Here is a 24,410-nt window from a genome sequence, read left to right on the forward strand (position 1 = left end):
AGAGCCGGGACTAGCTTGGGAATGAGAGCATGCCACCGGTCGAATGTTTTGTGTGCCTCTGCATCGGGTAGCAGCCGTTTGCTACGCTTGGCTGGGGGTGAGGCGTCCGATGGCTCCTGGACAGGGATTTCCTGTTCAAAGGGTTCGGGTTCAAGATCAGGTGGTAGGGCGTCCTCGGGAGGGGGGGGGGGAGTAGAAGCATGAGATTCTAAAGCACGCAGACGGGCTAGCAGTGCCAATGTACGAGTATCACCTGGATGACTAACTAAGACCTGATCTTTTTTGCCCCCGAGCCGACGTTTTTGGGGGGTCAAAAAGTGCGCCCCTGTGCGGGGGATGACCTTCTGGTTATCGCGCATCCTCGGTGGCTGCGATCGGGGGGGTGTCGCAGGACATGGGAGCAGGTCGTCGCCGATCTGGAGAGTACTAGGTGGCGGCATGGTGAAAGCGAGAATATAGCCGGGCGAGAGAGCATAGGAGCTAATTTGAAATAGCAAAGACATGGCATCAAGATGTAGACAGGTACAAATATGGCGAGGGTACACAGAGGCTGGGGATGGTGGAGCGTCCTAAGGTACGGCGGAGGAGCATCCCAAGGAGGGCGGGCGGGCGTCTAACCCGCCTCGAGGGTGCGATCAGGCACATGCCTATATCCATATCGGGATATAGGCCCTGATCTCCCCCTGGGGATGGTGTTCGTTAGACCCATTTCCCACCGCCCCGATGGGGGTCTACTAGATACCTCCAGGACCTGCCCTAGGTGAACTTCGCAGACGATTGTTATGCAGACTGGACACCGAAATGATGGATCACTGGTGGAGATCCGCATATCAGACTTCCTCTCAAATGTGGCACCTGGCCATGAGCCGACAGATGAAGCTCTTGCAGTTTTCCGCGCCAAGTCCTTTGAGAGGAGTACCACGACAAAGAATGAATGGGAGATGTATACTGGGTTTGTGAGTTGATTACTCAACATGTCAGCTCTCTATATTTCACTGAGACACACGTGTAGTGTGGGACAACGCAAGATATTCTGAATCTTTGTCCGGAAGATAGGAGACTCGTTGCGAAGTATACAGGCCGATATTCGGACAACAAAGGAGGCGACCCCCGCGGGCAAATGCGACCGGATGTCATCCTATATCCTGCCAATAGAGGCTCAGGAAGCTTATTCGCTCACTGAAGGCGAGCTGAAAACAGCGGAGAATGTAATGCAAGAACAGAGGACGTTTCTCGCGAGACCGTCTTGGGCTTGGGCTTCCCTAGTCATAGAGTTCAAGACGGAGAGTGGCGGTCATCCGTTTACGTTCTCCGCATCTGAGATAATCTTCCTGACCGCCGATGACGACCGCCTGACCAGAGGTCAAATCATCAATTATGCAGCTGCCGTCTTGCATAACCAGCCCCGTCAATTCTGCTTCATGATTGTCGTTTCCGGGTGTCGTGCTCGCCTGCTCAGATGGGACCGCTCCGGGGCGATTGTCTCTGAGTCGTTCGATTTCGTCCACGAAGACAAGGAAACCATGTTCCGGTTCCTCTACAAGTATGGCTCTATGGCTAGGCATGAGCGAGGATATGATCCGACCGTTACCGCAGCAACAAAGCAAGAGGTGCAAGACATGAAGGCAAAGATCACAAAGAACAGTCTGAGTATCAGAAGGAATGCTTCGACAAGGAACTTGCCGGCAACTGGCCTATCTAGAAGACCTTGATCTTTAAGGAACACCTCATCTCTGATGTTCAGCTCTCCCCGCCACCTTGTCACTTCGTACATTCGGACTCCGATGCGACAGGGGATGGTCTACACCCGGTCGACCCTGTACGCGGTACCGACAGTCATGAGTCTGGGCGTGGTATTATCTTCGCAAAACCACACAAGAGTAGTGGATCACCTATAGGACGCGGGATGCAAGGATATGTTGCTTACAATGTGGACGAGAAGCGCTTGGTCTACCTGAAAGACAGCTGGAGATTTGCGGATGTAATACCCGAACACAAGACGTATATCAAGCTCTGGCAGAACGAGGTTCCTTACATCGCTAAGCCCATCAGCGACGGTGATGTGTTCGCGGGTACCGATGCTCAGGCTCGTCCTCGCGTCCAATACACGCTGACGCAAGACTATCTCAGGAAGCGCGGCAACGCGAAGAGCAAATCGAAGGCACGTATTCACTATCGCATTGTTTTTGACGAGGTGTGTCGTCCATTGGACACATACGAACATTCCCTGGAACTGATCAGGGTGATGTACCATGCTTTGATGGGTGAGTAAACCGCATGCAAAGGCAGCATGGCAGAAAGCTGAGGTTCTCCATCGTGACCTCAGCGTTTCGAATGTCATGACGAAAGACATCATTCCCAGCGATGGGAGGCGACGCGTCCAGGGTGTGTTGAACGATTGGGATCTATCCAAACTAAAGAAAGAGTCGGAGAAAGGTTCGAGTCAAGTGCATCGTTCGGTGAGCTTAAATTTCTGGATGACTGACGCGAGTAACTGAGCCCTCGCGTCATAGGGCACTTGGCAGTTCATGTCTGTGCTGCTTTTGAAGTATTCGGAACAGAAGAAGCACGAGGTCTCTGACGACCTGGAGTCATTCATACATGTCACCAATTGGCTCACTCTCAAGTGGCACTGGCATGCGCTCACTGGCGAGCCGACGCTTCTGAAGGACTATGTCCATAGGACGTACGATGCATACAACACCGACCAAGGATACAATGTGGGTGGTGACAGCAAATTGATCCATATGCGCAGCGGAATCGTGCAATTTGGTCTTGTGCGACAGTGTCCACCTCTTCAAGACTTAACTCAAGCACTCGCTGCGTGTTGTCGCATTCACTACAAGATAAAACAGGACGAGATTCAGCGCATGAAATCACAGCGGATCTTACGCAGTCAACCAAATCAGCCATCAGAATCGAAGAGGAAGACCACGGTTTGCATCAAGCTTGAGGATGATCTCCCGCACTTCCCCGTAACATCGCAGCGTAGAGATGCCAGTCCGCCTGAGGGGTCGACGATCACAGAAGCAGTGAGGCCGCCTCTTGACGACCATGACAGTCTCATTCAGATCTTCCAAGCACGTCCTGAGTGCCGATATAGAATGCTGCGACAAAGTGGAGACCGACCAATTTGCGTCGCTCATCGAGGAATCCTGAACTCGCACAACGAAGCGAAAATTTTGTGTTCTACAGACGGCGAGCCGAGACCCAAGCGATCGAGGCAATCATCTTTGAATGATGTGAAGCGGCCAGCGCGCCTACACACGGAGGGCCCGCTGTCCATACTATCGCGGAAGAGCGGCAGCTATAGCCTTATCACCAGTCGACGAGAGTTTCATCACGGGCGGGGAAGGCGCCTCTTCCAGAGAATGAGCCTTTCCGAAGCCGTAGTCATGACCTGAGGTATAAGTACCCAATGCTTACGCGTTTGTTCGGTTACTATATGTATGATGTATGCGTGTTACACTAGACTCGGAAGTTTCTGGAGCATTCATGTTTGTTGAGTCGCAGGTGGTCAACGTTTGCCTTATGGCAGTAGCGCGGTAGTACCTCAATACAGCCAGACGCGTTTCAGCTGCTACGATAATGAATGGTCCATCAGCAATGTCACAGGGGTTGCCACATCAGAATGATTGAATTCAAGGCGTGCAATGTCAAGACTTGTAGGACTCATGCATCCAGGGGACTACTACCCACAAACATATCGCACCAAAGACGACTCACCACGACATCTGTGCGCAATCATGGGTTCGAAGACAGGAAACCACAGCCTGGAACTATTCACAAGTGTCATCTCCGAACGGACGCGAGCTAGTCTCCTGAGAGCAGAGTAGACAATTACTTCAACTTCATTCCAGCGGATCGTTATAGCAAGCAACAACATGATCGGTGATCATATCTTTATGGGCTCACAAGATCGCCCCGCCTAGCTGCCACGGTTCTCATGATCTCTCGGTCCAATTCTAGAGGACGATGTCCAGGCCACTACAATGAGGAAACGCAAAGCGATGGTAATGGTATCACAACAGTACTCAGTCGCGGTCAAATAGGGTCACGTCGGTAGTGGCACGCCAGTCTATATAATATCATGATCGTCCCCATACAAGATAGGTCATAAGTAATATGAAGGTCTGGGAGACAAGTAGGACCCGGGGAATGTCTGGCACCCGCAGTGCCCGGGGACCGCACGCGCCCACAAGGAGAAGGAACACACGCGACCGAGACCTAAAAGTCTCCTCGTCTTTCTTTCTTCATTCTGTGTTTTCTGTCTGTTACGATCCACAGTCCCCCACCTCGATTCAACATGACCGATGTCTCTGATGCTCTCGCTCCTCGTGTAAGCTCCGTGTGCTCATCTCCGAGACGCGTCGCCTCGATCGATGCGCGCGATCTCGCTACTCTTTCTCCCCAGCGGCACATTATCTAAATTTGTCGTCCGCAGGACGAGGAGCATGACCCCCATTTTGAGCCCGTCATTAAACTCACGGAGCAAGTAGAGACCAAGACAAACGAGGAGGATGAGGATGTGCTCTTCAAGATGTACGTGTTAAACCTCTTGTGCCCCCCATTTTGGATTGACCGCCGTTTTATCTTCCTGACCAGGCGTGCTAAGCTCTTCCGATTCGCGTCAGATTCCTCAGAGTGGAAGGAACGTGGTACTGGCGATGTCCGTCTGCTGCAGCACAAGGAGACAAAGAAAGTGCGGCTAGTGATGAGACGCGATAAGACGCTGAAGGTCTGCGCTAACCACGCAAGTGAGTCTTGCAGTATCCTGATCAGTGGCTTGTCCCTCATGATTCTGCAACGCGCAGTCACCTCCGACATGAAACTGCAGCCCAACATTGGCTCCGACAGAAGTTGGGTCTGGAAGGTCGCCGCCGACTACTCTGAATACCCTCCGACCTCGGAGACGCTAGCTATTCGCTTCGCCAACGCTGACAGCAAGTCCAGTTTTTCCTCCCTGTCGGCATTGCAGCTAATTACTATGTGATTCAATTATAGATGCCGCGGAATTCAGGAATGCCTTCGAGAACGCGCAGAAAATCAACGCCAACCTCACCTCTAGCTCTGCCGATGTTCCTCCCCCTGAAGTGCCCGAGGAAGAGTCTAAGGAAGCACCAGCTGAGGAAAAGGAGGAAACCAAGGAGGAGGCTAAGGAGGAGGCCGCAGAAGCAGCGGAAGAGAAGAAAGAAGAGTAGATCCCACTATCAATACTATATCCTCCCCCCATACTGCGACTTGTTGTTTCAACTACCCATTGTGTTCGTCTTAGCGTTGCACACCTGACTCTATTGCGAATCAACATGACTTTGTATCTGACTGTAAATAAACGAACTAGGGTCGAGTGGCGCCAATATCGCCACAAGATGATGCTGTCGTTTCGACATACGACAATGCCCGTGAGGTATATCCAGTGCAATTAGTCCGACTAGCCCGCCTGGTCAGTACACTAATTATCGTTGTGTGTATTTCGTCTTGTATAAGATTCTTCCGCAGCCGCCCATGCCTCCCAGAACGCCGGTCCATCACCTTTACTCCAATATTGAGCGGATTGCTTCCCCTGAACGACGTCCTCCGTGATCAGGATATGCCGGATAGTCTATAGGAAGATGCGTGAGGAGCGGTCAATATCCGCAAATATATGAACTCACCGATCCACTAGGGAAAGAACATCCGTCACTATACGGTACAGGCGGTATATGGAAATGTACTTACGGGGCTTCATACATAGGTTGGAGCAGCAAGGTTTCCTGGAGGTCAATTCAGCACGAAGTACGATCAATAAGCGCTCAGGCTTTCTAAACACTTGCCATGATTCCTCTCAGTCCCCGCGCCCCGCCACCTCTCTCTGCTGCCTTGCGGCAGATCTCATCCAGCGCTGCACTGGTGAATCTGATCTCAATTCCAGAGTAGCCGAACAACGCAGTATACTGTGATATCAGTGATCCCCTGACATCTGTGAGCACTCGACGCAGGTCCGATGGCGTTAGTGGTGCAAGTGTGGTGAGAGAAGGCACCCGTGAGACGAATTCGGGAATGAAGCTGCACAGCTACGTCAGAGGAACGAGTAGCGGACGGAAGTGCCACCTACCCATATTTAACCAGGTCTGTCCGATGCAGACGTCAGTGTGAAACAACGGAAGAATATAGGAAGGAAGGTCTGCACCGTCGGGCTGAACGAGATCCAAGACATTCGGGACTGATCTCTTGTTGGGCGTGAAAAAGGGCAGGCCATTGCTCGGTTTGGTCTCTGATGATGACGCTAGATTGGCGGTGAAACCTATCGACTGACAATTCCATCGATAAGTATCCTGCACACTTCAGACGTAACAAGTGCGTACACCCTTGTCAATCCGTCGCTTGATGAGGGTGTCCATCCCGACGAACGCGCCGCTGAGAATGAACAGCACGTTGGACGTGTCAATAGAAAAGGCGTCCGGTCTCGCTGGTATCCGAACAGGTTGAGTTCTGTCAGTAGTAGATTCAAGGTCAGACTTACGAGCTACGCTGGAAGGCCGCTGACCAGGCCGCGACCGACCATCGCCGCCAGTTGGTGGCGCGACAGCACCAGCACCCTTCGCTTGTATAGTGACAGTTGTTCCTTCCATCATTCGTAGCAAGGCCTGCTGTACGCCCTCGCCACCGACATCCCGTGTACCTTCCATGCCTCCGCTACCAGTCTTCCTGGCGACCTTGTCGATCTCATCAATGTACACGATACCCATGCTATTCGCATGGCTCAGAAAACGACGAATCAACACAACGTTAACCTTACCTAGCACGATATGGGTCCCAGCTTGCAGCTTGCAGCTGAAAGCCTATAAGGATCAACGCGAGAGAACATGACAGAGTCCACTTACCAGCCGCTGGATGCACATATCGACGTCGTCTCCCACATCTGCAGCACAGTCAATCAGTGATTCTTGCCGCACTACTCAACGAGCTCGGACTAACATCCTGCCTGATCATTCCGTTCTTTTTAAAGCCATTAATGGGAGAAATAGTGGGACTAACTTGGGTGAAAGAGGTGGCGTCGCTCACGGAGAATGGGACATCAAGCACCTTAGCCAATGTCTTTGCAAGCAATGTTTTGCCTGCCATAGTATGACTATAGGGGTGACATAGCGACGTGTACTCAGGACTTACCAGACCCAGTGGGCCCTCTTCAAACACAACATCAGACATCGTCAGCGCATTCCAGTGTTTTGCGAAACACTCACATCACCAGCACATTGCTCTTCTCAAACAATGGCAGTGGGTGACGGGGCCTAAGCAGCGCAGAGTGTAGGGAGAAGCGATTTGGATGAGGATGTATATGTGCAGGTGCGACCCCCGATTGTGCTGCAAGGGATTATAACATTACCAGTGACAGACACACCCTGGACACTCACTCTGATCTCTTGCGGTGTCCAACCAATCCGCGCTCTCATCATGCTCGATCACGGCCGACAGATTCGCGTGCACCCGATTGAAATGGTTGAAGACGCTTTTGAGATCTCAGTACGGTCAAAGAAGCCGGGCGCGCCACGCAGACGTACGCCACCGACAACACTTTCTTAGCATTCTCTTGACCGATGACAAACTCGTCTAGATATTGGACAAGCTAGACGTCATTGTAGGTCGTGGCGTAGGTCAGACATCCCACGGAGACAACAGACAGCTGAGGTATACCTGTCTTGGGGTAGCTAGTCCAGCTGGTCTTGAGTTATACGGGGCATTATGACTCTCGTCCTCAGGAACATAGTCGTAATGCGCTTGCGTGCGGAGACTGCGCAGAAGTAGAAGGCGCGAATGGTGACAGCAGGGTGCGCGAGCGGACAATCCAGTCAGAAATGCAGGCAGCTGCATAATCATACAAGCTAGAGTACACAGGGAGGTCCAGTTGATACAGCGACGAGGACAAGGCGAAGAAAACACGAGGAACGCGCCCTCCCCGACGCGGCGTGAAACGAGAGCAAGTGAAGCCACGGCGCCAAAGACGACAGTGTGATCGACCGACATTCGTCCGCGGCTCTTTGCACCACACCATCATCTTCACCAGCCTCGAGTGTGAGTGGACACTCCTGCGCATACTCACCACCGTAGTGACATGGCGAGGCATCGTTCCCGTTCAGTATCGCCGCGTCCGAGGGATAGGCTCCGCGAGCCCGAGCGGGAGAGAGACAGAGATAGGCGGGACAGGAAGTATCCCAAGCACGATTCAGACTCAGAGGACGACAAACGGAGGTCGCGTCGGACGAGGAGCCGCAGCCGTGACGCTGATGACGGAGGTCGTCGTAGGCAGAGGAACAGGAGTGCAAGCGAGGAGAGGGAAAGAAAGAAGTGTGTAGACACGCAGACGCTGCTGTCAGTCTGATTGATGTTTCCCTCAGACGCAAACGCGACAAGTCTGCCGACAGAAAGGCGCGGAAGGCTGAACAAAAGAGGGCCAAGGAGGAGGAAGAGGCTCGTCAAGTAGCGGAGCTCAGTGTCTACAGTGCTACGGATAACCCCTTCCATGACGTCAACCTCAGCCAACAATTCCGCTGGCATAAGAAGAATGAGAAGGAGCGCAAGCAAGGCTTGTCCCTCGAAGAGGCGCAGAGGAGGGATGCCATCCGACGGCAGGAGGCAAAGGAGGAACTGGAGCGCTTGAACAGGAGGCGTGCGGAACGAGAGGCAGAGCAAAGGTTACGGGAGGAGGAGGAAGTGAGAATGCAGAGGCTGGCGGAGTCTGTGCAGATGGCTGACTGGCTCTCGAAAGAAGAGGGCTTCCAGTTGGAGCAGGAGCGCAGGCGTGCCGCAATCCGCATCAAGGAGAAGAGAGCCAAGGCTGTCGACTTCTTGGCCCTCAATCTGCGATATGTCAATCCTCCTGACGAGGAAGCTGAACAGGAAGATGACGATGGCCTGGAGATTGACTTGGATGAGCCGTATAACATAATTGACGTGAGTATATCTTCTCACCTGGGGTGGCTACGTCTGACGCTCATTGTAGAGTCTTTCGCCGGAGCAAGTAGAGGAATTGCACGACGATATTGAGAGATATCTTGGGCTAGAACAGTCAGAAGTCAATATCGAATTCTGGACGGTAAGCATCCAAAACGCCTACGAATGACTGGGCTCTCAAACTCTCGACCAATAGAACATGATGGTCATATGCAAAGATCAGTTGGACCGAATCACAGCCAACAAACGCTTGGGCGTGGAGGCCGCCGCGGCTGTAGAAGCCGATATTACTGCAGTCCTTCAAGGCAAATCTTTCGAGCATCTGCTCGTGCTCCAGAAGCAGGTTCAGGCTAAGCTTACTAGTGGTGAACCTATTGACACCGACTACTGGGAGAGTTTACTGAAGAAAATGCTCGTCTGGAAAGCAAAGGTCTGTCTCGGGTACTCGGCATGTTTTGTGTACCGTGCACTGAAGTCACTGCACAGGCTAAGCTCAAGACTCTCCACGAGGTGGTCGTACGCAACCGTCTAGAGCAACTTCGCAAACGGCAGCGCGACGAGGCTTTGCAAGCCCAAGAAGAACTGCTTGCTGGTGTTGCCAAGTCAGCGTCTAGAAATGACGGGCGGCATGTCGTCCCTGTTGTTGACAATGAGCAGCAAGAGGCTGTTGCGGCAGAAGATGTCGAGGAGTATCACAGATCAATGAGCCCGGAGCTCCTTGACATCAGGCGATTGCCCTACGAGGAGCGGCAAATTGATATTGTTACTGCCAAGGAGGACCTGCGTGCACTCGTAAGCCTTTCCAGCCTAGTTTCCTCTTCAACTCTTATCGACTATTCTCGTAGATGGAACAACGGCGTGCGGTTGCAGCTTCTCGCTTTGTGCCAAAGACCGCACAAGCCCCTGTACAGGAGCATCATGACGAGGAGGCTTCCAGTAATGCGGATCTTGCCTCCGAGGCTCTATACCGTGCAGAAGCCGAGCGAGAGCTGGACGAAGAGGAAGAGCTGTTCAACGTTGAGGAGAATATTACCCACCCGACATCTTACAACTGGGAGGATAAATATCGACCTCGTAAGCCTCGCTACTTCAATCGCGTGCACACGGGGTATGAATGGAACAAGTACAACCAAACACATTACGAGTAAGCCTGAACTGTTGTCACTCGCTGATGTCTCGATGTTAACTCTCGTCTAGTACGGATAATCCCCCACCAAAGGTTGTACAAGGATACAAGGTATGTGTCGTCTGGATTCTACGTCGTGTCCTCACGCTGATGTACACGATGCAGTTCAACATATTCTACCCCGACCTCATCGATAAGTCGAAGGCACCTACGTACAAAATTGTCAAAGAGCCCGGAAACGACGAGACTGTGCTCCTGCATTTCAGCGCCGGCCCTCCATACGAAGACATTGCGTTCCGGATTGTCAACAGGGAATGGGAGTTCTCTCACAAACGGTATGACTACCTACAATTTCACTTGTTGACTTATGCTGACTCTGTTTTGCTCAGTGGATTCCGAAGCAGCTTCGATCGGGGATGTTTGTCGCTCTGGTTCAACTTCCGTCGTAATGTAAGTGCCGCTTTGCATATCCTTGCTGGTAATCCTAATCCTCTCTGCAGTTCTATCGGAAGTGATCATTAGTGTCTTGATATGACGGGGTGTGCATGTCGGATATTTGTACTGTATTCGTGTCTATTCTGCTATTCGAGATTATGCATATAGATCTTGGAAATGCAATCACATTCACCGGCCAACAAGCGCCGACGCGACGCACTGACTCGATCGAATTGACCGATTGAATATTGATCGCGAGATCTGGCATTGTACTCTATCCCGTAGACTCCTCATCTTCGTCTGGCTGCTTTAATACCTATCCTGGAATTGGTGCATAGAGGGCCATGCCGACAGTTGCTGTAGACAAAGAAGATCTCTGGCGAAGGCTCGGTCGTGCATACTGTAAAGAGACATCCTGCTTTGCGGCTCTTCCTCTGACACTCGTTCTCAGCTGCTGAAGAGTTTGATAGACTCCTCTTCGAGTTTGGCCTTGAGCTCGATGAAGACGTGCGTGCTTGAACTTCTTACCCTGTTACTGTCCTGTAATTCTCGGGAGCTAGACAACAGAGGAGGTAGAGGCGGCGAGAAAGAAGGGACTGCCTGCGGATCGGCCTGTACGTACCAAAATGTTCATTTTTCTTTTGAAATACAGAACGTCTCTCATACATGAGCTCCTCCTCATATACAGCAACTCAAAATTGAGATCCCAGCGAATAGGTTAGCGAACCTGCATGAGTGAATATATCACAGTAAAGAACGGCTATTGTCAGATACGATCTGCTATGTATCGAAGGCATCTCTCGCGCTCTGCGGGTCTTCCTTGGCTTGGACAAGTCTCCACAATACAAGCTTGTGATGCCAGAGGGTGGCGAAGCGAACCTCATCAATGTCACGATAGCCCCCGAGGTGCGTCCATGAGAGTATCCGTAGCTCGAAGCCTCACCAACCTGTATCGCAGACGAAGCAAATACGACCGTACTTTGCTTGCGCAGTGTTGCGCAATGTTAAATTCACGCAATTGTCGTATGACTCCTTCATTGATCTGCAAGACAAGCTGCATCAGAACCTGTGCCGACGTCGCCAATTTGTCGCTATTGGTACCCACGACTTGGACACGATCAAGCCTCCTTTCAGATATGAGGCTCGTCCACCAAAAGACATTAAGTTCGTGCCGTTGAACAAAGAACAAGCTTTTACGGCAGAAGAACTTATGACGGTCTATGAGGTAAATCGCTGCAAGGTCCCACTAAGATAAGTTGTCTGATCTATCTACAGTCAGAAAAGCATCTCGCGCGTTATCTGCATATCATTCGGGACTCACCAGTTTACCCCATCATCTACGATATTCACGACAGAGTCCTGTCCATGCCCCCGATTATCAACTCCGAGCACAGCAAAATTACATTGAACACTCGTAACATCTTCATTGATATCACTGCGACTGACGAGACTAAGCTCAACATCGTTGCCAATATCATCACGACGATGTTCTCTGAATACTGTGCAGAACCGTTCACGTAGGATTTCGCGTACGTCATCTTGAGATCCTCACTAACAGTATGATAGTATTGAACCCTGCAAAGTCATTTACCCCGACGGGACGACGCGTATCACCCCAGACCTGTCATATAGGTCTACCACAGCACACGCCTCTTACGTCAACTCATGTACGGGCCTCGCGCTGGATGCGAAGCAAGTCGCCAGCCTGCTCGAGCGTATGACCCTGCACGCCTCTCTGTCGCCCAACAACCCGGACGAGGTGCTTGTGCAGATCCCGCCGACGCGGCCCGACATCCTGCACGAGTGCGACGTCATGGAGGATGCCGCCATCGCGTACGGCTTCAACAACCTCCCGGACACCTTCCCGGCGACGAGCACCGTCGCACAGCCACTCGCCGTCAGCAAGCTCAGCGACATCGTCCGCACCGAGTGGGCGCTCGCGGGCTGGGTGGAGGTCCTCCCGCTTATCCTGGCAAGTCCCCGCGTCCTCCTCCGTGCCCGCGCCGCCCCCGCTGACCGCCGGCCCCCCTTCTGACTCTGACTCTGACTCTGACGCGCCCCCGCTGACTCCCCTGCCCTGCCCCGCACAGTGCTCGCACGAGGAGAACTTCGCGTGGCTCAACCGGCGCGACGACGGCACGCGCGCGGTGCGCATCGCGAACCCGAAGACGCTCGAGTTCCAGGTCGTGCGCACGTCGCTGCTGCAGGGCCTGCTCAAGACGATCCGCGAGAACCGCTCGCACGCGCTGCCGATCAAGGTGTTCGAGGCGTCCGACGTCGTAGTCAAGGACGCCGCGCGCGAGCGCCAGGCGCGCAACGTGCGGCACGCCGCCGCGGTGTGGTGCAACCGCACGGCCGGGTTCGAGGTCATCCATGGCCTGCTCGACCGCGTCATGCAGATGCTCGAGGTGCCGCGCATTGCGGGCACGGACTACAAGGCCGAGACGGGCTACTACCTCAAGGAGCGCGAGGGTGCGTGTTGTTGGCTCTGCACGCGTGTTATATAGATTCTGTGAACCGATACGATCCGCAGACGCGACGTTCTTCCCCGGGCGCGCCGCGACGATCTACTATCGCGCGCCGCCGAAGGAGAAGAGCATCCTGCCGGCCGTCAAGCGCGGGGTCGAGGCCGTGTTCGGCGCCACGACCGACCGGGAGATCGGCGTGCTCGGCATCCTGCACCCGACAGTGCTAGAGAACTTCGAGATCCCGTACCCGTGCTCGGCGGTCGAGTTCACGCTCGAGCCGTTCAAGAACGAAATGCAGACGGTGTGAACGAACGCCGACTGAAAACGTCGGGTGTGCTGACCAGGGAGAGGGAAGAGGGCAGACTGTAGCAACCGTAGGCCCGCAGAATGAATGTTGAATGTGAATGTAACAATGCACCATCCATCGAATGTAGCAAACGCCGATGTGCTCCTCGCACAGATATTTCCGAGCAATCATTAGCCAATTGTATAGTCTACTGTGCGCAAGGAATAGTACAACGAATGGCGGGCCGAGACGCCAGCAAGCCGAGGTCGTAGCACACATTGTCGATATATATTACATGCATTGTCCCAAGATCAGCAGCCAAGAGCCTGCCCCCGCCCTCACCAGGGTGACAGACGAACTCCTCATACAGGTATACACGCAGCCCTCACGCCACTCCTTCCTCAGATGAGCCCCGCCGAGCGGAGATCCTGGTCCAGCCGCGCCTGCACCGCCAACGCTTGGGCGACGCGCGCATTGCGCTCGGGGTCGTCCGGGTCGAGCGGGAGGATGTACTCGCCGCGCGGCGACGGCGGGCGCTCTGGCTCGGCCGGCCCCGCCATCTCGCGCAGGAGGGCCTCCGCGTCCCCGTCGCGGTCAACATTGCGCGAGAGCCCGAGGCCCGTGCGGATGAGCGAACCGTCCGCGAGGCCCTGCAGGCCGAACACGCGCTCGAGCGAGTGGATCAGCGCGCCGTTCGCGGGGCCGGACGGACGTCCCGCGGAGGGGTCTTCCCGCTGTGCGGCGAGGATGCCGCGCTCCCAGCGCTTGACGCGCCAGAAGCCGAGCAGCGAGGTGAGCAGGATGAACCAGCCTGCGCGGGCGTCAGTCAGTATGCGGTGGCACGCGGTACAAATATAAAGGACGGGTGCGACGCACCGACAGTCATCAGCAGGAAGGAGATCCACTCGGAAGTGCCGATGATGAATGTACCGGGCTCGTCGCTGACAGGCGTCGGCAGCGTGCCCGTAGCATTGAGGTTCTTGTAGTACTCGTCCGCCTCCGTGGGCGTCGCGAACGCCGGCTTGCTCCACACGTCCTGTGTCGTGGTCTCGCCCTGGAACGCGTTCTCCTCGTTGCGGCGCATCGCGAAGCCGTACTGGATCAGCGTGATGCCGAGGCCGGCGCGCGAGCCCAGCTTGGCCGCGTGCGTCGTGTGCAGGAGGTACGTGAGCAGGAAGCCGACGAACTGGAACGAGATGCTGACAAGCATGTTCCACAGGAACGAGAAGACGGAGCCCGTGGGCAGCGCATCGATGATGATCTCGCCCGCGCTCGACGCGGAGGACGGCGCATGGACGGTCGTCTCCCAGTATGGAGGGGCTGCGTCCGCCTGGGCGGCGGCGTACGACGGCGGGGTATCCTTCTGCACGTCCTCTGGAACGAGGTACGTCTCGTCGCCTGTGATTGAAAGTGTGAGGAGTGCAGTCGAGCAATAATATGAGTCTGAGTAGTGCAGGGAAAATGCCCGTAGGCTATTTGTGCCGATTTGAATGACGATTGGTAGAAGAAACCCGACATGTACAGCGGCATGTTTACCGCTGAGCGCTGAGCGGTCATATTTCCTCTACAAAATGGCATGGCAGCCAACGCGGTGACACAAGTAGTGTCGCTGAGGGTACAACGCCCTCCCGAACCATTATCAGGTCATAGACCTGAATTCTCGTCGATCAGAGAATATAGGTCACGTTCGCCTGCGTACTCAAGTTTGTTGATGGCTCGGGCATGGGGGTGATTTCACCTCAGATATCTTGCTCAGAGTCTGGACAAGGCCTGACCCTTTCGAGTTGCGCCAGCAACCGCCATTCGCTATCTCTGCGCCAGGCGCGGCGATTGGGTGCAATTTGGCCAACAACTCTAGACACAACCAACCAACCAACCAACCAACCGAACCCCGACATTTCGCCATTTCTCCCACAGCACCAGACCGATCGTACGATGGAGGACTCACCCTCTTGTATGCGCACGGGACGTGCGGGCTTCGCGACGACGTTCGCAAACACGCCATCGTTGTGGGTGCCGCCGCCGACGTAGCCGAGCGGGGCGCGCTGCTCGAGGCCGAGGCGCTGGACGTAGTGCGTGGGCAGCACGGCGGCGGCGGTGCGCCGCACCCAGCCGGCGCGGGGGGACGGGCGCGGGTCCGCGTCGGTGGGCGGGGCGGGGACCAGCCCGTTCGAGTTGCCGTGCTCGTTCGGGCGTGCGCGGTCCGAGGGGCTCGGCGGGGAGCCCGGCGGCGGGCGGATGTAGTCAAAGTCCGTGGACTCGAAGTCGTAGGTGCCGGGCACGCGGGCGGGGGCGGGGGTGTACGTGTGAGTATGTATGTGGGCGTGGGCGCTGGGGTGGTCTTCTGCGGGTATGGGGTCGTCGTGGGCGAGCGGGTGGTAGCCGTTGCGGGCGGGGCGGCGGGAGGGGGCGTGGGCGACGTCGTCGTCGTCGTCGTCGTCGTCCGAGTCGGAGTCGTCAAAGGCAGCCTCTAGCTCATGGTCGGCGGTGGGGTCTGTGAGGGGGTTCGGGAGGGGGGCATAGCGGGCAGACATAGGCTAACGAGAGAGGGCAGCAGGAGCGAGTGCAGCAGCGGGAGGACCAGAGACGATGGCCAGCACGGAAGCGCCCACGATAACATCACTCGGCGTGTCCGCATCCGGCCGTGGCCAATCGCGAGTGTGCGCCTATTTGGAGTGCCCTGCTCTCATTGGTCGACGCCTCTCCTCAGAGTCTCGCTCGCGGCCATCTTTGCCTGCAAACTGCCATGTTCATAACGACTGATATTACAAGAGAACTCTATTCCTGGCTTCCCCCAATCAGCATCTGTCCTGTTGCTACGAACCATTGCCGTCTCTTCTCGCTCGTAGTCAGGCTGTCCCCGTCCAGTTCTGTCTAGGCTTCCGCCATTGGCACTAGTGCATCGCTTGGCAGACCTTCCCCAATGACATTCAAACGCCTGCCCAACAATGCCGTACAATCTCTGCTACTGCGCAAGAGCTTGTGGGCTGTAGATCCGCGTCCGCGCCCCGTCTTGTTTATATGCGACAACATGGTTCAGATGCCGGTAAGTATATGTCGTCATGCGATACATGTCTTCTCCCTTGTATTAGTTGTAAGACCAACATCACGGTTTGTGACTCCATGTGACCCCAAGGACTTATCCTTTCGGAGTGCTGCACTCGAGAGAGGGGTCCGTCTAGTGGAAGGCGTTGCCGATACAGCACGCTTCTTTCCTCTGGTACACTACACATCTGCGCTTTTGTCACGACTTTGTAACGGTCGGCATGTGATGTTGGTCGAAAGTGACTTGGGCCTACCTTATGTTCGTACTCTTCGCAATGTACTTTTTCTCACTGCTGCATGTCTTGTGATCTCTCTCTATTAACAACAGATTGTTTCTATGGCACGGGGAACAAGCGGGTATGTCTACGCCTGTGCGCTCTGGATCTGTTGCAGCCATGTCTCGATCCTCCAATGCTGATCGCGGCCTCGCCCAATCAGAGGTCGCCCGCTCTCACTCGCCATCTTTCCGTAATGCCTTCGCACAACCGGGCTATGCAAGCAACACAAACCAGATCGGATATCATTCGACACGCTACACGAACCCCAGACCGCAGTAACCGACGAAGCTGCCATGGAACCATAAGTTATATCGAACAAAGCTACCATATACGACGCGTCCGCTGCGCTGATTGGTCAGTCCGCAGGAGAGCGCCGCACTCCAGACTCGGGAGTCACATCATGCGCCCGCCTCGCATCCGCTCTCGGCTCGTCTCGCCCGCGCTCGAACGGCGAACGGCCACAATAGTCGCCGTGCCCTTTTTGCCCTCCTCGCCTCCTATCGCTGCGCAGCGCTCTGCAGCCGGGTGGCAGTGGCGGGCGCGTCGAGTGGCATAGGGCAGTGTGCATGCATAGTGATTCTCTCGCGTTCTGTGTGGCGCAGATGACGGTCAGCCTCGTGAAACGCGCGCAGGTAAGCGGGCAGCGCTGCTCACCGGATCGGCTCAACACATCGCGAGGCAGAGGTCCTGGCGGCCGGCCTTTGCGTCGCGCACGAGGCGCGAGACGCGCTGGCAGCTCTCCATGCGGGCGTCGACGAGCTCGGAGAACATCTCGAGCAGGCGCGCGCCGGGCTCGGACGGCGGGGCGCGGTGGGGGCGGCGGCGGCGCGGCGCGTGCGGCGAGATGCCGGGCAGCTTGAGCTGCATGATGTTCTTGCGCCGGTTCCAGCGCGTGGAGTGCTTGCGCGCCGGGGGCGGGGCGTCCGGGTCGGCCTTGATGATGGGGACAGCGGTGAGCATGGGGCCGGCTTCGTCGCCCATGGACGAGGTGGATGAGGCTGGGCTGGTGACAGCCCCTGGGGACGACGCTGCGGAGGTGGTCATGGACGACTCTGCGGGAGAGCCGACGGTGTATGCGATGGCACGGGCGTCGGAGCCCTTGGCGATGGCGACCTCGAGGGCGGCACGGGTGTGGTGGATCCAGTACCGCTCTTGCTGGTAGAAGGCGGTGAGGGAGTCGAGGAGGACGACGGCTGAATGGGCGGGCTCTAGGGCGTGAGGAGAGTGGGGCGGGGTGGGGAGGGAGTGCTGTGGGAGGTCTGGGGAGAAGATCATGGCGGGACAGGCGAAGTGGAGGGGAGGACGGTGGGATTGGGTGGGAGGAACGGGGGGAGGGCTGGGAGAGGCTGGTGGTTGGTCGGACGGCTGGCATTTATGGCGGTTGGGCAAGTCTCGACCGTAGAGCACACGAACTCATCGTCTTGTCCAGACCAATAGCGTTCCAGACCGCTTCCCGTATTGGCAGGAGCCAATGGGAGGGCGGCAGGGCCCCGCCCAATCAGCTGGCGTCCCCGCTCTGTGATTGGCTGCTGTGGTGTGCATGGAAGAAGGCTCGCCTGCGCTGGCTGCGCTGGCGAGGAAGTGTGAGTGAGAGAGTGAGTGAGTGGAAGAGCTGAGGCGCAGGGCGGCGGAGGGAGAGAGAGGCTGAGATGGATCTGCGGGCATCTGGGATCGGCCCATCGGTCTTGAGACGAGCGAAACCCGGGCTCGCTCGCTTTGGCAGGTGGCGTATAACCCAGCACGTCATCACATATCCCCCGATTAGGCAGTCTCCATACCGACGTTCGCCCGTCCAATCCCGGCTCTCGCCCAATCACAGCTCCCCCTCTGCCGTCCCTCGGCATCGCTCCCATTCGCTCCCCCACAGTCACGGTCCTCTCCTCAGCTCCTGCCCCGAGCCATGTACGCACTCGCGCTCTCCCTCGCCGCCGCCGCCCTCCTCCCCGTCGTCCTCGCCGACCCCAATGCCGCCGTAGACCCGCCCCGCCTCTACCACCGCCTCTTCGACCCCGCCGCCTCCGGTGCGCCCTGGGCAGAGCGCGGCACCCTTGCCCTCCCGGGGCCTGGCTCCGCGCCATCCGCTTCCGCGCACCTCGTGCCCGCCGACACGCTCGAGGCGGACCTCGCGCACTTCGCACAGACCCTCCGCAGCCCAGACGCCGCCGGCGCGCTCTACCAGCTCGCGCTCGCGCGCCCCGGCGCCGCGGACCCGGCGCACTGGCACGTCTCCGCCGTCAAGGCCGTAAGCACCTCCCCCTTCTTCTCGCGCGCGTGTGCGCGGCGCGTCTCGGCTGACCCGGGATACTGGATGTCGTCGCTGTGTCTAGTGCCACCTGCCCCAGAGCACGTCCGAGGATATCAGAGTCCACCTCGCCGCGGACGGCACGCCATACGCCCTCGACTATTTCGTCGCGCCTGTCCCCCGCGACGGTGCGTGCCCGAAGCGCCGCCGAAAGGACAGCAAGGGCGAGACCGCCCCGCCGTTGCGGCACGTCTCGAACACGACCGTGTCGCTGGTGCACCCCAGGCACCCGCCACTGTACGTCTTCCCTGTCCGAGCTGAACTGCATTGTCGCGGTGGCATTCATTCGTGTTGCTGCCGCACAATGCAATGCAGTGCATTCTGCCATCTAGACAGCGCTGACGTGTTCTCGGCGCGCACGCGCCTCCCAGACCGCAGCTACGCGTCCCGCCACCGCTGGCCCTCGACGGCAAGCCCGTGGAGCCGGTCCCGGAGAAGACCTTCCTGCAGAAGTACTGGATCTACATGGCCGTCGCGCTCTTTGCCCTGCGTGAGCTGCCCCCTCCGTTCTAATCTCGGCGCGCGTGCCCACGATCTGACGGCTTTCTGATCCCACAGTCGTCTCGCCGGGGGGAGAAGAGGAAGGCTCTGGACAGGGCGCGGCGCCGGCTGGAGCGGGCGCGGGGCGGCGCTGAGGCGTGCGCGGTTGCGTGCCGGGCTGCTGTGTGTATTTCTGTGTCCAAAAGGGAGATGTTCCCCCTGTTCTCGTTCCAAGCAATCGTGTTTCGGGCTGATGGGATATCAGTCAGCCCTGTGCTATGATCTGCCAAGGATATGTTCGAGTCTCTTTCTGCGTGCCTCTGGGCTTCTGGGCGCGCGACGTCTGGGTAAGCAGGTTTCTATTCTGGAATGCGTGAATAACGGGTGTGGGACAACACCGCCGATGGCATTCATTCTGTGGTGGTTGTTTCCTCTCTGGGTATGTTTCTTCGAGGAATGGAGGTCGCAACTGACACAAATCAAAATCAATGGACTCGCCCAGCGCGCCTGGCCCGCTGTCCGCACCCGCCCAGGCGCCCCAGAGCGCCCCGCGCCCACCGGCCGAGTCCCCATTGATATACACACGCATCTAACCAGTTATGTGGTTATGTGCCTCGTTTCCTCCCTCGATGGGAGAGCACCGACCGCTAAGACTCGACATCGTTGGGCTCGACGCGTCTGCCGCGCTCTCTCGAGCGCCCTGCGGATGTATCCATGGGTACGCCATGCCCAAACGGGCTATTACGCGTCGCGCGTCGCGCACAATGTCCACCGCCCTGCCAGCGCCGCCCCGCCGCCGCTCGCGCGTAACTGCCGGGAGTTGTAGTTGGTTCTTTCGTGTGGAGCAGCCAGGCTGCTCTCGGGATACCGACGTTCAGGCGCGAGCGGGTTCGTGCCAGCAGTTCGGCCTCCTGTCGCGTTGTCGCGTTGCCCCAGAAGCGAGACACTGTATCTGTGGAATCGGATCTCGCAGATATCTCCCCATGCCCCCCAGCCCCAGCCCGCGCATCCGGTGCTCGTGCTCGTGCTCGTGCTCATGCAGATTTGGCCCACCCAGTGATCGATCTAAAATGGTGCGTGGGCAGGGGGGTGTGGGGGGTGAGCAGCTGTCCCGCAGCGCAGCCGGAGCTGGACGGTGCCTCGAGCAGACTCGTCCCGCCGCGGCTGCGATCGAGGGCCTTCTTCGGTGCATCTGTGCATCTGTGCATCTCGGCTCGGAGCTGCGCGCTGCTGCATTTAGCTGGTGTTGTCTGTAGCGTGGCTTGGGACAGGCGGTATCTAAGCTCGGGACACGGGCATGGAGGGGGGTGCAGGCGGATATTTGCGTGGGCGGTACTCGATGGCTGGTGCTGCGGACATGCACTTAATTCCCGCATGCTGATATCGCGACCGGGCACCGTATAGCTACCAGAAGAAAGCTTGCGGAACAGTCCAGCGTTGTTCTCCGTTTAGAAATGCATTTTGTCGCCGCTACATTCTAACCCCCGCACGGCCCTTGCTGGTCACTGCTTGATCCCCCGGCATCGCATGCTAAAAAATGCAGCCCAGTGCATAATTCCCAATGCCTGACCTCAGGGGCACCACCCTCGCTGCGTTTCATGTCAGCTCCTTCCATGGGCACAAAATCACTTTCATTGGACCGCTACTCTATCGGCTCTATTGACGATCTGTCCTAGCGACCATTCCCCCAACACGGAGTGATGATTCCCTTTGTACACCTGCATTATCCGCCATATACATATCTTCCTAAGGCGTGCGCAGCGGGTACAGCTGTCAATCTTCTCGCCGACCGTCTGCGCCGTCCGTGATGATTCCGACCCACCACCGCTCCCGGTACTCGGAATACACCCAAACAGGCAACTAGGAACCCATATACGGCAACGTGGGCATTCGTCCCCACATCTCGTCACGGGACGCGCTGTCGTCTTGCTAACAAACTCTGTCCACATGCCGGTATTGGTCCAGCCGGCCCTCCAATTGGGCTCTTGCGTTGCCACACCCCCTGTGCCCATGGCCGCGCGATGATTCGCCGCCACCATCCGCGCCCGGCCTCGACCAGCAGCCACTGGTCTCGACGCGCCGCTTTACGCAGTGCCGTGCCCGCGCGCTCTCTCAACCCCCAGCTCCCGCGCGCCGGCCACTGAGAGCAGCCAGTCACCTGTGCGCTGACGGAGAGGGGTCAGCCGCAGCGATGGGGTGCCGCAGAAGGCTGCCAGCAACGCTTCGACGGCCTCCGCGAAGCGGCACGCTCAGTCAGCACGGCGGTCTAGAGGCGGGCGAGGCAGGGCGTACGGGAGCGCGGATGACTTCCTTCGCGCGGCATCCGTCCGACTCATCGGCGGCTGTTGTGTGCTTCGGAGGGAGTGTCTCCACTGGGCCACGGCGTCCAGCGTTTCAAGCTCAAGGTTCGCAGGCGCGGGCCGTCGTTTTGGAATTGGAGGGCGGTCCAATGGCGGGCCGCGCTGCGCTTGAGTCCTTGACGGCATGTGCATGTGACGTACGGTATGATGCATATCTCGATTGCCGCACTTTCCCCGCATCGGTGATATCAAGCTCTTCTGCCTCGATGATAGAAGGGGGATGAGGGGGCCACCCAACTCCGCGAATCACAGTCGTAACAAGGGAAGCGTTGTCCCAAGAACGCCTGCTTCCTGCTGCGAGCTCCTGCATGTGGTACTACTTGTCGTTCATCGTTCAAGTAGTCACCAGACAGTGTGCGCTCCTGAAGACAATATATATGGTTTGTATTGTATGGGTTTTGAATCACCGTCCCGCCGTCAGGCGTTGTCGAGTATAGGCAATATGGATGCCTTGAAATAGAAAATCTGTTACATCACTAAACACACGAGGTTGGAGTAGAAGCTTCGGAGAGTGTGCTGCAGATCCCTCATTGTGAGACAGATACTGTCCAGGGCAGTCTCGAACGGTAGCCCGCGTGGACGCCTAAGGAGTTACGGGCGGCAGATATACAATATCAAAAGTGCATGCCGGCACCCGCCAATCATTAATCATGTACGGGCACTCCCCACGTTGTCCTATCATATCCCTTCTTGATTAGACCTGGTCGCGCGAGATCCTGCAGTAGCACTAATGCGCCATTCCCTTCGTCCTCCGTCCCCACAGATTACATCACAGCCGATCATCAGCGCTCAGCGCTCAGCCTGCATCTATGTTCTGAAGTCTTCGAACTGTAAGCCCATACACATTCCTTCCGCTCCGTCGATCTTCCGGAAGCCTAACCGCTCGTAGAATCGCCGTGCACCCTCATTGCGCGGATCAAGCCCCAGCCAGACGCGGTCCAATCTCTCCTCTCGCATACACTCAATCGCACGCGCAATCAGCCGCCGGCCCCATCCCTGGCGCTGGTAGTCCGGCAGGATGTCGATGTGCAGGTGCGCCGGGGCGAACGCGACGCACGCAGACGGGGCGTTCTGCGGTGAGTGCAGCAGGCGGATGTAGCGCGCGTCCGCGTCTTTGACGGGGCGCGAGGGGTCTTCCGGGTGCGCTGGTGGGTCGTGGTTTGGATAGCGCGCGCGGAGTGACGGGTACCACAGCGTCTCAGCCTGCTGCTCGAACACGCGGGTGTCGTGTGTGCCTAGGATATAGCCAACGACCTGGTCGGACTGGGGCTTTGTGGGGTCGACCATGACGAAGCCGAAGCCTGCAGGCAGCCGGGCGTATGGCTCGGCGTACACGAGCCCCGGAAGCTCCCCGAAGTCGTGCAGATGCTCGGCGGAGGTGCCTGCGTCGCCTGTGAGGAGGCAAATGCGCGAGAGAGCGGACGCGTCCGAGGCGGACACGCGTCTGATGTAGACGTCTGTCTCACTTGTCATTATCTGGACTCTGGAGGAATGTCAGCATGCCTGATAACTGGGCGAGGATTCCGCCAGACGAGGCCTCACCCCTTGTCTCTCGTGCGCTACCGTGAATTTGGTGGAACCTTGACCCTATCACCTTCCAAGGAGTTGTTGATACAGGTTTAGAGGAGAGAACAAGGAGATGCATGATAACGACCTGTAAGGAGTCATAAATACGTGTTCAGCTATCGCAGTCAAGGCACACGGTACGCGTGATGGCTGAGATGGCCCTTCGATCTCCCCGATCACTCACAGATCTCGATCTCTTGAATAATGTTGGAAGGTTGTATGTACCATGGTGGTGCTAAACTCTCATGATTGACTTCCATCGTCAGTACCACAGGCATTCGCGCTTGCTTTCATCTCAAACACACCCGCTTGAATATATGGGTCATGAGGTCTGCGGCGCAACTAAGCATCGCGTGCTCTTAAACGGTCCGCTGGCAACTAAGCCAAGAGGATTTTAGGTCATCGGGGACGCGGACGTGCCATGTGCTATTTGGATCATAAAGGCTGCCTTCCATCCATTCAATGCGTTGGAGAGATATACTACCGGCTCCGCGCCTTGACTTAATGTATCCAATGGTAAGTGCTTATCAGAACTAGCTGTGATCGCAATGTAGATGTCGATCATGGCGTTGCTGACCAGGTGTCTCACTTTCCATAGCGGCTGACCATCCCGGATCTAGAAACACCATGGCGTTTTGTATACAGTCAGGGAGGAGCTGCGTTCTGCATGCTCACTGTCTAGTTCTTCGCACTCGACTCTGCTCTCGGCTTGGGTTCCTCGTATAATTCTCCATGCCGTACACTTCTCTTCCTCCGCGTCGGACAGCTGCAGCTCGTGGATCGATTCCTGACACTCCTTCTGTTTATTCATTTGACGAAGATATACCCGGGCGCCGGGCGCCTCATGCGCGCTTCAATGAACTCCATGAAGTCGTCCCGCCAGCACCACTGGAGCGATCCCGACAGCATGCTACTCTTCACACCGCGCCATACAATCATCGGCGGGCTATGCAAAACGATTCGGTAGACCCATTTGATGCAGAAGACTCTCGCGGCTTCGGTGGCAGCGAGTCCACTCTGTTTGAAAGCCGTGGCAGCCGTGGAGCACCTGTTGACTCGAGGTACTCGCTCTCGTCGTACCAATATCCACATGGTATTCGCCCGCCTCAAGGAGTATATACCGGAGAGTCTCC

The 24,410-nt window shown here is 56.8% G+C and overlaps 6 protein-coding genes across 6 annotated transcripts; 4 read left to right on the plus strand and 2 right to left on the minus strand.

Annotated features, from left to right (window-relative positions):
• Positions 1-782: 782 nt before the first annotated feature.
• Positions 783-3,404, plus strand: POSPLADRAFT_1147265 (hypothetical protein; the record flags this gene model as incomplete). The annotated part of the gene is made up of 6 exons (XM_024486042.1): positions 783-956; positions 1,080-1,644; positions 1,794-2,194; positions 2,286-2,459; positions 2,550-2,720; positions 2,856-3,404. 6 exons carry the CDS (start codon positions 783-785, stop codon positions 3,402-3,404), a joined length of 2,034 nt encoding a protein of 677 aa, XP_024337208.1.
• Positions 3,405-4,240: 836 nt separating this feature from the next.
• Positions 4,241-5,333, plus strand: POSPLADRAFT_1040583 (hypothetical protein). Its single transcript, XM_024477763.1, has 5 exons — positions 4,241-4,339; positions 4,445-4,542; positions 4,606-4,757; positions 4,815-4,943; positions 5,005-5,333. Exons 1-5 carry the CDS (start codon positions 4,307-4,309, stop codon positions 5,199-5,201), a joined length of 609 nt encoding a protein of 202 aa, XP_024337209.1. The 5' UTR covers positions 4,241-4,306; the 3' UTR covers positions 5,202-5,333.
• Positions 5,334-5,452: 119 nt separating this feature from the next.
• On the minus strand, positions 5,453-7,910 carry POSPLADRAFT_1182947 (hypothetical protein; the record flags this gene model as incomplete). Its single annotated transcript, XM_024488960.1, has 17 exons — positions 7,675-7,910; positions 7,542-7,606; positions 7,395-7,489; positions 7,224-7,344; positions 7,150-7,166; positions 7,018-7,097; positions 6,958-6,964; positions 6,864-6,901; positions 6,779-6,813; positions 6,503-6,729; positions 6,345-6,448; positions 6,170-6,290; positions 6,095-6,110; positions 5,808-6,045; positions 5,719-5,753; positions 5,655-5,661; positions 5,453-5,602 (listed from the first exon to the last, which is right to left on the minus strand). Exons 1-17 carry the CDS (start codon positions 7,855-7,857, stop codon positions 5,453-5,455), a joined length of 1,539 nt encoding a protein of 512 aa, XP_024337210.1. The 5' UTR covers positions 7,858-7,910.
• Positions 7,911-8,092: 182 nt separating this feature from the next.
• Positions 8,093-10,572, plus strand: POSPLADRAFT_1047859 (hypothetical protein; the record flags this gene model as incomplete). Its single annotated transcript, XM_024479376.1, has 10 exons — positions 8,093-8,325; positions 8,376-8,931; positions 8,981-9,073; positions 9,128-9,361; positions 9,418-9,723; positions 9,777-10,075; positions 10,129-10,168; positions 10,223-10,392; positions 10,447-10,507; positions 10,558-10,572. 10 exons carry the CDS (start codon positions 8,093-8,095, stop codon positions 10,570-10,572), a joined length of 2,007 nt encoding a protein of 668 aa, XP_024337211.1.
• A 264-nt stretch (positions 10,573-10,836) lies between these two features.
• On the plus strand, positions 10,837-13,457 carry POSPLADRAFT_1066716 (hypothetical protein; the record flags this gene model as incomplete). The annotated part of the gene is made up of 10 exons (XM_024482103.1): positions 10,837-10,894; positions 10,944-10,999; positions 11,053-11,106; positions 11,181-11,209; positions 11,263-11,398; positions 11,451-11,717; positions 11,768-12,009; positions 12,059-12,464; positions 12,583-12,966; positions 13,028-13,457. The coding sequence occupies 10 exons, from the start codon at positions 10,837-10,839 to the stop codon at positions 13,265-13,267; spliced, it is 1,872 nt and encodes a 623-aa protein (XP_024337212.1). The 3' UTR covers positions 13,268-13,457.
• A 41-nt stretch (positions 13,458-13,498) lies between these two features.
• POSPLADRAFT_1182955 (hypothetical protein) lies at positions 13,499-23,505 on the minus strand (the record flags this gene model as incomplete). Its single annotated transcript, XM_024488961.1, has 14 exons — positions 13,499-14,057; positions 14,123-14,810; positions 14,985-15,100; positions 15,195-15,309; positions 18,662-18,754; positions 18,903-19,133; positions 19,337-19,601; positions 20,115-20,416; positions 21,351-21,509; positions 21,644-21,723; positions 21,853-22,027; positions 22,198-22,294; positions 22,556-23,194; positions 23,462-23,505. The coding sequence occupies 14 exons, from the start codon at positions 23,503-23,505 to the stop codon at positions 13,648-13,650; spliced, it is 3,414 nt and encodes a 1,137-aa protein (XP_024337213.1). The 3' UTR covers positions 13,499-13,647.
• Between the last annotated feature and the right edge of the window lie 905 nt (positions 23,506-24,410).

Source organism: Postia placenta (genome assembly GCF_002117355.1).
Source record: "Postia placenta MAD-698-R-SB12 unplaced genomic scaffold POSPLAscaffold_10, whole genome shotgun sequence".
In the NCBI taxonomy this organism is placed as follows: domain Eukaryota; kingdom Fungi; phylum Basidiomycota; class Agaricomycetes; order Polyporales; family Adustoporiaceae; genus Rhodonia; species Rhodonia placenta.